This window comes from Pleurodeles waltl, chromosome 4_2, assembly GCF_031143425.1.
Source record: "Pleurodeles waltl isolate 20211129_DDA chromosome 4_2, aPleWal1.hap1.20221129, whole genome shotgun sequence".
NCBI classification, from domain to species: Eukaryota; Metazoa; Chordata; class Amphibia; order Caudata; family Salamandridae; genus Pleurodeles; species Pleurodeles waltl.
Window position 1 is genome coordinate 391,062,869 of NC_090443.1, and position 12,727 is coordinate 391,075,595.

The 12,727-nt window shown below is 46.0% G+C and overlaps 1 protein-coding gene across 1 annotated transcript in view; it reads left to right on the top strand.

The window, feature by feature from the left end:
• The window catches only part of PRDX6 (peroxiredoxin 6), a 101,328-nt gene that overhangs the window by 26,539 nt on the left and 62,062 nt on the right, over positions 1-12,727 (top strand). The window contains exon 2 of the mRNA XM_069231540.1: positions 4,382-4,538. Within this exon, the coding sequence (XP_069087641.1) occupies positions 4,382-4,538 (157 nt within the window). The remainder of the gene's footprint in view (positions 1-4,381; positions 4,539-12,727) is intronic.

The window sequence follows — 12,727 nt, forward strand, 5'->3', positions numbered from 1 at the left end:
GTAAGAATTGTCTGAGCTCCCTATGGGTGGCAAAAGAAATGCTGCAGCCCATAGGGATCTCCTGGAACCCCAATACCCTGGGTACCTCAGTACCATATACTAGGGAATTATAAGGGTGTTCCAGTATACCAATGTAAATTGGTGAAATTGGTCACTAGCCTGTTAGTGACAATTTGGAAAGAAATGAGAGAGCATAACCACTGAGGTTCTGGTTAGCAAGCCTCAGTGAGAGAGTTAGTCATCACACAGGTAACACATACAGGGCACACTTATGAGCACTGGGGCCCTGGCTGGCAGGGTCCCAGTGACACATACAACTAAAACAACATATATATATATATATATATATATATATATATATATATATATATATATATATATAGTGAAATATGGGGGCAACATGCCAGGCAAGATGGTACTTTCCTACAGTGTTAATCCCTTTTCTCCCACCCCCCCCCCCCCCCCCCCCATCCCCCCATGCCCCTTCTTGGGCTTGAGTTGGTAAAGTATCAGGAGGGCAGAAACCTGTCTGAGGGGTGGCAGCAGCTTGGGCTGTGCGGAAAACACCAGAAGTCTGGTAGGAGCATTGCTGGGGGTCCTCTAAGGAGCCCCCAGAGCACTTGGAATTATACTTCCAATACTGGCAACAGTATTTGGGTATGATTCCAACATGTCTGATACCAAACATGCCTAAGTTTGGAGTTACCATTATGTATCTAGACTTAGTGACCTATGTCCAGTACACGTGTAAAATGGTGTCCCTGCACTCTCAAAGTACATGAAAATGGAGCTGGAGTTCGTGGGGCCTCTGCTCATGCTGGGGTGCCCACACACAGGTACTTGTAACCTGCCCTCTGGGCTATGTGGTCCTACCATAGGGCTGACTTACAGTGACCTGGTGCAGTGACCTGTTGTGAAAAGGGTGCATGCACCCTTTCACGCAGGCTGCTATGGCAGGCCTGCAGATACTTTGCATGGGATTTCCATGGATGGCATAATACTTGCTGCAGCCCATTTGGGGGGTGGAGGGTGGAGGGGGGGGCTCACATTTGTTATACTGGTGCCTCCTTGTGAGATCCTAGTATATTGTACCCCAATGCCCTCAGTACAATATACTAGGGTCTTACAAGGAGGCACCAGTATAACAAATGTGAGGCGTGTGTGGTCCAAGCAACCAATTTGAAAGGGAGAGAGCACAGTCACTGGAGTCCTGGTTAGCAGGATCCCAGTGAACACCGTCAAACACTGACAAGCAGGGAAAAAGTGGGGGTAACCATGCTAAAGCTGCAGTCCCTACTTTGGTCTGAGACAGGGGCACAACTTTCCCTGAGCAAGGAGCCACAGGCGTAATCCTCTCTTCGCTAGCTCAAGGTGCAGGAGGTGTAGTCCAGCAGACTGTGCCACATCTCTTGGTGCAGTCCAGGGGTCAGCAGGGCAGTTTTGTTTTGTGGGGGAGGGGCTTTGTTCCAGCTCCAATGTGATCAGAGGTTCAGAGGGTGCCATATTTGTTCACACAAAGCGCCCTGGGGCAGGATGTGGTCACTAGCCAGTGAGTTACCAGGTCCCTTCACTCTTGGTGACTGCTTTTCAAAAAATGTGTGGCATCTGACAATCCCAAAGTGCACTATTCTGCCCACTCCCAAGAAGTCTCTTACCTCCTTGACTGTTAGGAGCTTGGTAGCCCACCCTAGAGGTGTTGGTTCCTGTGGGCTATACAGCCATGGGAAAACCGGTTTGGGCAATGGTATCCCCTCTTTGTCCCTGTCACCAGCCAGTCTACCTGAACAAAGGGCAGCCCCTCTGGAGTGTGATCGCCATTTACCCACCAAAGGTGGCTTCACCTTTGAAGCTTGCCTTTTGGGCTAACACTTTAGGTGGCTTCCTGCACAGGGGAGGGGTCATCTCACCCTGTGGCAGGCAACTATTGTTTCTAAGCCTGAGTCTTTCACATTACTTCCCAGGCGGGCAGAATGTTGTTTGGTGGCCATTGACCATGTGAGGCCACTGGATAAACTGGGTCTGAGTAGCATTAAAGTCGACTTAGTGGCATTAAAGCAGACCTAAACATTGTTAATTGGTTACCTTACAGCAATCAGCCAGGTAGTCCAATTCAGAAGTTAGCTGGTCTGAGGGTTTAACTGGTAACACTGTATTAGCCAATAGGGCTATTAGCCTTTCCACAGCAACAATTTAGAGGTGGTGCTGCTAAGACATATATACAAATACATGTCCTGCTTAATAATCTACCACTCCCTGCCATAGGGCTCTAGGCTTTTCACAGGGGAGACTTACATATATTAAAGGAAGTGGTGGCTTTGCCATTAGTTTGGTTGACAAAGTCGACCTAGCATTGTGACCACTGCTCTTCCAGTCTAAGGTGGCAGGCTGGGAGCTTTTTTGTACTTTGTTACACACAGTGTGGCACAATAAGCTGCAGCCCTGGGTGGACACTGACTTGCATGACGTTGGTACCATATAATAAGGACTTAAAAGTAAGTTGGTACTTGCCAATTTAGGGCTAGCCAATTTGACAAACTTTGTAAGGAGTTAGAACACTGGCACTGAGGTCTGGTCAGCAGATCTCATTGCACTCTGTGTTGAAAAACAAGCAGGCAGTAGTCCAGAATGGTGTAAAGTGGGGGCGAAACCTGCAAAAAGCCTCTTTCCGTACACCCACTAAACCAACCTCTTCTGGTTCACTTCCTCAAGAAATTAGTTAAATGTTTTCCAAAATGCTCCATATTTCAGCACGGTTTTCCTGTACATTAATTAAAAAGATTTTTTTATATATATATATATATATATATATATATATATATATATATATATATGTGTGTATATATATATATATATTTTTTTTTATTTAGTTTGTATGTGTCTTTCCACATAGCTGCATATAATTTTTCAAGCTGTACAGCATGTCGTAACATCTACCTTCTACTTTCCTTAAGTTTACTGTTATGCCCAGTTTGTGGATGTTCAGCTGTACATTATGAGTAAAACTATATTTGTAGGTTGTATAGAGGTAAAGTGTGGGAGAAGGTGTTTGGCTCCATCTTTTGCATGTGGGATGATGCACGCACTTATGCGATCTCACTTTCCTTTGTGTAATTTGCATTGCTACTAATGCTTCACATTGTGTTATAGTGCTTCCTGTCAATGTCTGCTCTGTACTTGACCTGTGCACACTGAGTTATGTGCAACTCTGTACTTATCACACACCTACTATGATGTGCCAGAAACATTTAAAGAAGGCCTCACATTCCTTCTGTGGCTGCTATAATCTTTTTGTGGTTTTGATAGCACTTGCCCTGTTCAGAAGATCCGGAGCAGTGCGAGTTGTGGTTATCTGATTGCAGAGTCAGCAACAACCGACACGTTTCAGCTCCAAGCTTAACTAAGCAGTATGCACTCAAGCTTACAGCATCCTTTCAGAAAGGATTATATTGAGTCCAGTGTTTGTTAGCTAGGTTTGGACAAGATCTCACCGTTTTAGCATTAATGCTTTTATTGCGATTTTTTTACAAATCAGTCAGCCCAGTTGCACAAGAAAGGTCTAATGAATGGGTCTGTGGCTCACTTTTTGTGAATATTTGGTTTTAATCTGCTGCATATCTCTGGTAACATGACTAGATTAGGGAAGTGGGCATGGAGGGAGATGGAAGTCTCTCACCATCCTGAACAGGGGTACTTCACCCACTGATATCCCAGTGACAACGTTAGAGGGGTGGTGGGGGCAGAATGGTCTATATGCATCAGTCACAAAATTGCCCCATTCTTGAGACAAATTTCCTTAACGAGCGATCAGTCTTCTGGAAATACGAGCAGTCTGGTGCAACTGTAGCCCTGGTAACTAAACTGCAGGTTAATGTTGAGTGTTGATGAGCAATTGCAGTTACTTTTAACTCTGTCTTCAAATTGTTGGACATGATCCTCTTTGGATTATGGGCACTTTTAATTAGTGGTGTTAGGAGTCTGTTGTATCCCATTGACCTACCAGACTCGGCTTCTTGGAAGACCAGCTAACAATGTTATCAATTTGTTAAGTACTTTGGCTAGCATGAACGTAAATGTGATGAGCCAGTTGCTTATGGTTGAAAGGGCAGCATACTACCTTACCAGGCAGTTATCTGCCTTGGTGGCAATTATGTTAGATAGGCGCAGGTAAATACACAGCCTCTTCTACCTAAACAATCAACATTTTTTCTTTGCTATAGCCTGCCATGGATGTTGGGCTTTTTTTTTTTTTTTCTTTTTTTTTCTCAACTGTCTGAAAAGCTTATTTTTTGTCCAGCAAAAATATTATGGGGTTTGTGTGTATCTTGTGAAAAAAGGAATCTGTTGCTGCTCATAACAATTTCTCTCCCTGTGCTCTCTCCAGATGGGGCATCCTGTTTTCACATCCAAGGGACTATACTCCTGTTTGCACTACAGAACTAGGACGAGCCGTGCAGCTGGCTCCTGAATTTGAGAAACGTGGTGTCAAAATGATCGCCCTCTCCATTGACACTGTTGAAGATCACTTTGGCTGGAGCACGGTAAGCTGAGGTCATATTGGGAAGCTCTTTGTGCAAAAACATAAAAGCAACTAGTGACTCAAAGGGAATTCCAAAATCCTCCTTACTCTTCTCAAGGCAACTTTAAATACTGCTGCAAGACAGTGCTGGGTGCCAAAAGATGTAATCAAATGATGCCTGTAGTAATCACTCTTAAACTGCTTCCTTTGTGGAGCAAGCTTCAGATATACTTCTTGCTTCAAAAGTCATGCAGGCAGGTTTTGCTTAGTCCAACAATTGTCCATCTCGGGGAAGAGTTTCCTCATTACCACCTGAGCTCAGATAGTTTCAGACCGTACACAAGATGTGTCCTACTTTCAAACGTTTCGAATCATTTTACTTGGTATTTATGATGCAGTGGAGGTTAGTAATGCTTATTTTTGGTATGTATGATAACTAACGTGCCCAAGCTAATGACCCTATATGTAAGATGCAGATTGCTTTCATGTTTGAAACACTGTTTCTAATAACTATTTTTATGTAATGCTTACTATTTGCTAACTACCTGGGTTTTGCCATGTTGTGATTTATAAAAAAAAAAAAAAAAGATTGCCCATGTAAATCCTACTGTTTATTGAAAAATTAAACACTTGAATACCCTGGATGGGATTCAGACGTGTAGCCTACATGTCACACTCGTATGCCTTGTGAATTTGGGTGCACGATCATATGGCTGTAGTGCCTAATCGTACAATACTCTTAAATACTATTGTGGGTCCAATCCGGTATGTTTACTTAACCTTAAGCTCAACTCTGGGCAGCTGCGGCTGTGAGCAATAAGACTTGGCAAACGAAAAATGTGTAAAGGATTTAGCAGCACCAAACAACAAAATACGTTGCAGCACATGAAAGCAGTCGCCAACTTGTAAAAATAGATTATAGTTTATGAAGTTTTAAAGACCATGATGAATAAAAATCCACCAGTGGGTTCCTGAGAACCATTTTAGAAGATAGTATCGCTTTTAAATGCAACTACAAGCAAACATTGGTCTACAAAAACTTTTCAAACTAAACTGAGCTACTGGTCAGTCTGCACTGTAGTTAGGGCAAAATCCTTAGATCTGGAGGTGGGAGGGCGACAGGCAGACTCTGCAACGTTTTGCTGTGTTGGATTTGTTCTCTTGGGTGCCTGATGACTAGAAGCAGCAAAAGGTCTGTGGTGGCTACCAACTTATTTATTTGGGCAACTTCAGCGCTTGTGTCCCTGGAGCTGGTTCCAGGAGATCAGCTGACTGATTCTTGGAGTCACTGCTGTTGCTGGATGTTGGGAATTCCCAGAGACTGGGGCTGTCTGCACAGTCCAAGGTTCGCTAGCCTAAAGCGCAGCAGGTGCAATCCTGAATGTGCAGCCTCTGTGTGGGTCCAAGGACGGCTGGGCAGTCCTTCTTAGACCCTCTATCCGATTCCAGTGGGTCAGTGTCAGGGGTGCTGTATTTATCCCAGGAAAGTGCCCTGAGGGGGGATCATGCAGTAACAAGCCAATGGGCTACTGGGTCCCCTCCTACCTAGTGATGACGTTACTGTGATCTGTGGCATCTGACTATCCCACAGTGCCACATTCTTGCCTCTTTCAAGATGGCATGAGTGTTCCTTGGTCATTAGGAGTTTGGTAGCCCACCCTAGAAGTGTGCCTACCAGAGGGCTAGACGTCCAGGCTAGAACCAGTTTGGGGGCATGATGTCTCTCCTTGACCCTGGCCTCATTCTGTCTGCAGGAACAAAAGTCATCCTGCTCAGGGATACTGGTGCTACTCCCCTCACAAAGGCAGGTTCACCTTTGAAGCTGTCCTTTTGTGCCAACACCCTGAGTGGCCATCCAGGGGGAGGCTACACCTCTCTGTGGCAACTGCCTTTGTTCATGTGCTGGGGAGTTGTTTACACTTCTCCCCATGTGGTTAGAAACCTGTCTGTGCCATGGCCTTTGTTAAGCCGCTGAGCTACCTGGAGCTCAAAGTGGCTTACCTTTATCAAAGGGGTATTAAATTTGGCCTGGCCATCAGAATGGGCTTAATGTTGCACTTAAGTTGATACCTTACATGCCTAATTAAGAAGTCCTATTCATGAGTCATCCGGTTGGAATGCCAACAGGATACCCTGTGTTAGCCAATAGAGCTACTAACTTTATCAAACTAAAACAGTTTGGAAGTGTTGCTGGTAGGACACCAAAATGTCTTAACAATACACAGCTACCGGTCATAGGGCTCTGTAGACCTTCTTTAGGGGAGACGTACATATAGTGCTAAGGGATAAGGTGCATTTGCCATTGGAGTGAATGGCAAAGTCGAACTGGCAGTGAAAACACTGTCCTTCCAGTCTGCAGTGGTAGGCTGGGGTCCATTTTGTACATTGTCCCACACATGGTAGCATAACAGTGCTGCATCCCTACGTGGACACTGCTTTACATGCCCTGGGTGCTACTAGGGACTTACTTATAAGTCAGTCCTTGCCAGTTTGGTGTATCCGATTTGACATGCAATTTGTATAGGTTCCAAACACTGGCTCTGAGGTCTGTTTGTCAGGTCTCTGTGTACTGAGTCGCAATACTAGCAGTATCAGTCACAAAATGTGGGAGTTAACATGCAAAAAGAGGCAGCTCCTTACATGCCTGTAGCATATCCTAGACTTACTAGACACCATTGCCCTCTTTGTAAATTTCCAAACAATCCACGTTTGGAGGAGCTTGTAGATACTTGTGTATTAAACATTCCCCATGCAAGTATCTTGGAGTGCAGTGTGGGTTTCCAGCTTATATTTGGAGACTGTGCAATGCTGATGCTCATGGCTGGTTGGGCTGCTGCAAATTCTCCAGGACACTAGCAGCACTTTTTTTGTTTGTTTTGTGTATGTTCTTGGAGATTGGAAGGGGGTGTCATTTATTGGCATAAAGCCTCACCCTCTCTCCACGACCCACCTCCTCATGCCTTATAAAAGCAATGGGCTTCCTGCCCCAGACAGACCCTGTTCCATTAGGACGCCAGCACCACTTGCACAGTGAAATTTATCTCAAAGTTGGCAGACCCCAGGGGTTGCACATCTGTTAGGCTGCTGGGGCACTATGCGTAATGCAACCCCTTACATGAGTAAAGGGGGAACGAAAAGGAGTCATGCAGGTGGAGTGTGTCTGGGTGTCATGCGCTGGCATCCCTAAATGAATGGAAATTGGCCCTTCCATAAACCTCAAAGCAGCAATTTGTCACAACTTGTGACTGTTCAGTATTTACGTGCTGTTACTCCCACTTTTATCTTGCTCACTCAGCTTTGTTTCTTGGTTTCCTTGCCAGCCCTGGCACTGTTGCTAGCGGCAAACCCAGGGGTTAGCCATAATTCTGTAACCGTTCTCTGGTCATTGGAACTTAATTTTCCTGTGCAAGCTCATTCTGTCAAGATATCCCGGATGTCTTCTGGTTCACTGGTTCAGTCACATGATTTCTGCACAACTTCATACTTGACTTTTTTGGAAGCCTCCTCTGCTGCTTCAAGCTGGTATGATGTGCCCACCCAAATGCAAAACCGTAAATAATAACTTCAGGAACATTTATCATTAAAGTAGCTCTCTGTTGTTGCAGAATTCTGTTCAAAGGCCTTTGAAAGTGTCTTAAGCCCATATTGATAATCAAAGTGCTGGCCAGTGTTACTGGTACTGGTTCTTATACGATTAATTTAGTTGGTGTTATTGAATGTCTTGGCATTAGTGAAGTGGACCTGGTTTCAACTTAACAAGCTTAAGACTAACACTTGATTTCCGCTATGTAGTTCCCATGCTGTCTCTGCAGCCATCTCCAACCTTGTGTGGATGAGGGAGAGAGAGGGTAGGTTGCAGCTCCTTCTTAAATAAGGTCAAAATACCGGAAAGTGCTATTTCATGAAAAGTTCATCCTGAAGCACCAGTTTAACCAAGGTTTAAAATCTTGCTGTCACCAGTTTGTAGCCTTAATGATTCTATCCTCAGATAATTTAAACTATTGCAAAAGATTATGCATAAGCCTGTCTGACAATCCAAAATGTACTGGTGATAATCGCAAGAACTCTAAGAAGCAAGTGTACCTAGTAAAATATTTTGCTTGCTCCTAGTGGAAGTAGGGTGATTGCATTTTCTCTTTCAGTTTGGCTGTAGATTTGGCACTTAAAAAACATAGGGAGTGCCACTAGTGAACTGGAGCTCTGCCCTTTTGTTCATCTCTAACAGATTAGGCCATCCTTGTATCACCACCAATAGGTTGTAGCTCTCTGCTTGAGTCATAAACAAAATTGACTCTCTTGCACTCATTTCTTTAGTATGCAAACTTTGCACCGGCAGGGACTGGCTCTGTGCCTGCTTTCTCGCTGTTTTCTCAGTGCTTGAGATTTTAGGGAAACCTCTCAGTAATGTTGGGCAGGGTTTCAGTTCTAGTCTGTTTGGAGGTAACCACAAGAATGATTGATTCAAACTTGCAGGCATCTCAGCTTACTCATCTAAAAAAAGATCCATATCTCACTAGGTCTATGGAAGACCTGATCAGTGTGCAGTAAAACATTGACATTGTTGGTCACTGACCAGTTTGAATCATTTAAACCATCAGTACACTTGCCTGCTGCCACAAAGACGTGGATTGATTCCAAGGATTATGGCACATCACCAACACTCCCCATCGACCATGCCACCTAATCTCTTCTGCCTTGAAACTACCAAGAAGGAGAGGTGTATGTACATCCACCTAAGAAAAACTCCTATACCATCCACAACACCCTCAGTTGAGCACCAATTGACGTCTGTTATTGTCCCATACAGACAATTTGCCAATGGGAAGCAGCGGCAGTAACTGGTCAATTTCTTGGACTCACCCCAGCTAATTCAATTCTATTCAAACTCTTCCTTATTTATTTATTTTTCCGGATGTAGCAAGGAAGAAGTCCAGAAATGTCTTGTTCACCAGTTTTGTACTATCAGAATGTTGTTTGCGGTCTCTGTGGGTTATTTTTTTTGTATTTTTTTTGTATTTTTTTTTTTTCTCCCCCCTCAATGCCCCTGGCTCAAATATGCTCATGATACCTTAGGACATTTATACAGCTGATCAGGCACCGAACTCCTGTCTGGTATCAGAATGCCAAAATGTACGTCTTTCACACTCCGGTCCACATTATTAATCATGTGGACCTGTTCCCCTGAGGATAAAATGTCACATGCGGACTCCGGTCCATGCTACTCTTGATATGTACCTCTTTCTTTGAGACACTGTTTACGCTTTATTACACTGCGACTGATTTCCATATGACCTAGTGCGGTGTCCATTACATACATTCTAGCAGGAATAACCCTGCCCAGCCCTGTGTTGTGTGTTTTTTTTTGTTGTTTTTTTTTTGTTTTGTTTTTAAAATCTTTAACTTTCACTTTCCCATTTCTAATCTTTACGTTTTGATGTATATGTTGATTTCATGTGCACCCTTTAACTCATGGGACTGATGTTCGGCTTGCACCTTTCATATTTGTTAATTATCCAAGTGCATCATACTTAGTATAATGGATGTATCAAAGGTACTCCTTTTGCTAATATGCTTATGTTGTGTTAGGGAACTCTGATACGATGTACACTTTACATAAGTTTCTCTAAATATGACTGCGATGTATTGCTTGCTTTACTTGATGTAAATTTGAAATGAAGGAGCCTACTAAGGTAATGCATGACTTTAGAAGATGTTGAATGTAGAACAGTGGTGCATGTTTCGCTCATGCAGGTTTTTTCCGCACCTATGCAGCATTGCTCTTATGTCTTGTACTGGCACCTATTCTCTTCTAATACTGGCCCAACCTCGTGACCATCATAGACATGGCCAATGCTGTCCAACAACCATTATTAGACTGTGCCCTGGGGGCGTGGCTTGACAGCCTAAGATGGCGGCCGCCTAAACCCAGAGCTCCGTGTCGGCCCAAATAAATCCTGCTGACATCGGGTGCTGGGGGGGCCCCCTGGGTTATATTGAGGAGAAGCCTCTCCAATGAATGCAAAACCGAACAAGGGGGGCCCTGAGACCTGAGGAGCCCCAACGGCGGAAGATATGGGACGTGTGGCCGTATCGGCAGGGCGGCCGCGCGGCTCGCCAATTCTGGGAGTGGCTGCGGAAGCAGGGACGGCTGCGATCTGGCTATGCGCTGACTGGCTGAGAACACTGAGGGACTGGGGTAAACTCCACACTGTTTACAGCCCCAAAAAGTGAAGACCATTGGGTGTGGCGCCTGGAAGCGTATGGGATCTGGGAACAGCCCACAACTCAACAGTCACCGGTGAAACATGCTCTGGGGTGAGAGGCTGCACCTGGGACACTATTGAGGTGCGGTGGAAGGGGACGCATGGCCTAGGGCCCCTGGAGGTGGAGACACATGAACGGCAGGAACTGCTCTGGACCTGGGGACCCCCGGCAGTGGCGGGTGCGGCCAGTGAACCACTGAGTGCCCTGAGTGGAAAGCGTGACCCCGCAACAGAATACTGGAGCATTGGAACAACCTAGTGCAATACTACGACTAGCCGCGGGCCTGCTGCACTGCATCGCTGATCCATGCAGTGGAACCAAGTGGCTTTCCACAGGGAGCGGTGGTGAAGAGTGAATGGACCCATCTATCGGGTGAGGCGGCTGGCGCGTGGCAAAGAAAAATACACAGGGGTGCCTCCTCTCCACATCCCCCACCCCCCCACTCCCCTGGGGAATGTGAATGAGGGATATTAGCCCAGGGGTTTAAAGACCGCAAGCTGCCAAAAATAACCCTACCCGGTAACGGATTAGAGTGAATCAAGGAAGTTACAGCAGGGGCGTAAACTTACCTATCAGGGGAAGGGTCGCTCGTAAAGTCGTCCCTGCTGAGAGGAGAAACGCTGCGATAGTTTTACGGGTGCACTGAGCAGTGGGACTCAAATCAATCACTCCCTTCAATCGGTCCTAGACGGGTGGCAGAATCCGTCCATTACACGCTCCCCCCTGCAATGGGAAAGGTTAAGCATCGGACTCAGGACTCCGCCCAAGCAGAGAAGGGGCTTGAATGACTGCTAGCTAACTGGGAATTGGAGGAGGGGGCTGCACCCAAGACTCTGCAAGATACACTAAATAAGATCCTCTGAGCGATCGAAGACACCAAGTTGACCCTAAGTCGAGAAATTGGGAAGGTTGCCTCTGAGCTAAGTCACTTACGAGTGGACCACCACAAGTTGGCTGACAGGCTCACAGCTACAGAGATTTCACTGGAGAGGCTGCAGCCCGCTCACCAAGCCCTCCAGGCTCGGGTTGTGGGTCTATCTGATTGGGTTCAGGTCCTGGAAAGATGGGCGGAGGATACGGAGGGCCGTAGCCGGCGCAACAACATACGGATTGTCGGACTGACGGAGGGCGCAGATGCAGTGGCCTATCTGTGCACCGTCATGGATGGCCGACCCCTCACGCCCTTCTTGGCATTAGAGAGAACACAGAGTACCTGCCCGAAGACCTGGCACGGGAGGCCGCCCGACCAATAGTGTCAAAACTCTTACATTATTGTGACCGGGACCTGCTACTCCAGATGGCTCGCGAGAAAGGTCCCTTCCAGGTAGATGGATGAAATGCCACCTTTTTCCTAGACTTTACATTGGCCGTCCAATTTCGACGGGCCATGTTCCTCGAGCTGAAGCGTGCCTTGTGTGGGCGGAGGGTATCAGCTATTCGCTACTGTTCCCATCTAAATTGAAAGTAATACTAGATGATGTTGTCCACTTCTTCCAAGAACCCGATGAAGTATGGACTTGGCTGGAAACCTATCTCAAAGGACATACCGACGCCAAACTCGTGGACCATAAACCGCCACAGTGCCGGAATAAGAGGAGACACGCCTGAGCCTCTTTACAGGATCGTCAAGTGACGAAGCCCACAAACCAGCATGCGTGCCAGGGAAAAAGAGCAACACTGTAGGCGACGGCCTCCCTGACGGAAATGAGAAGCTCTGAGGATGGCCTGAGATCTGATCCTGGGTCGCAGAACGAAGAGGACTCCACCGACACGGAATCGAAGATCAGTGGGGCGGAGGGCCTCCCCCAGGTGACGCCTCAGTCTTCGGAATTAGGGAGTCCAGTAACCCCTCAGCTTTGCTATAAAAAAAAATATATATAAAAAAAACTGTAATCCGATGAGGAGCCGGCAATGACACGGACGGGTCAGGCCTGTACTTTATATTTG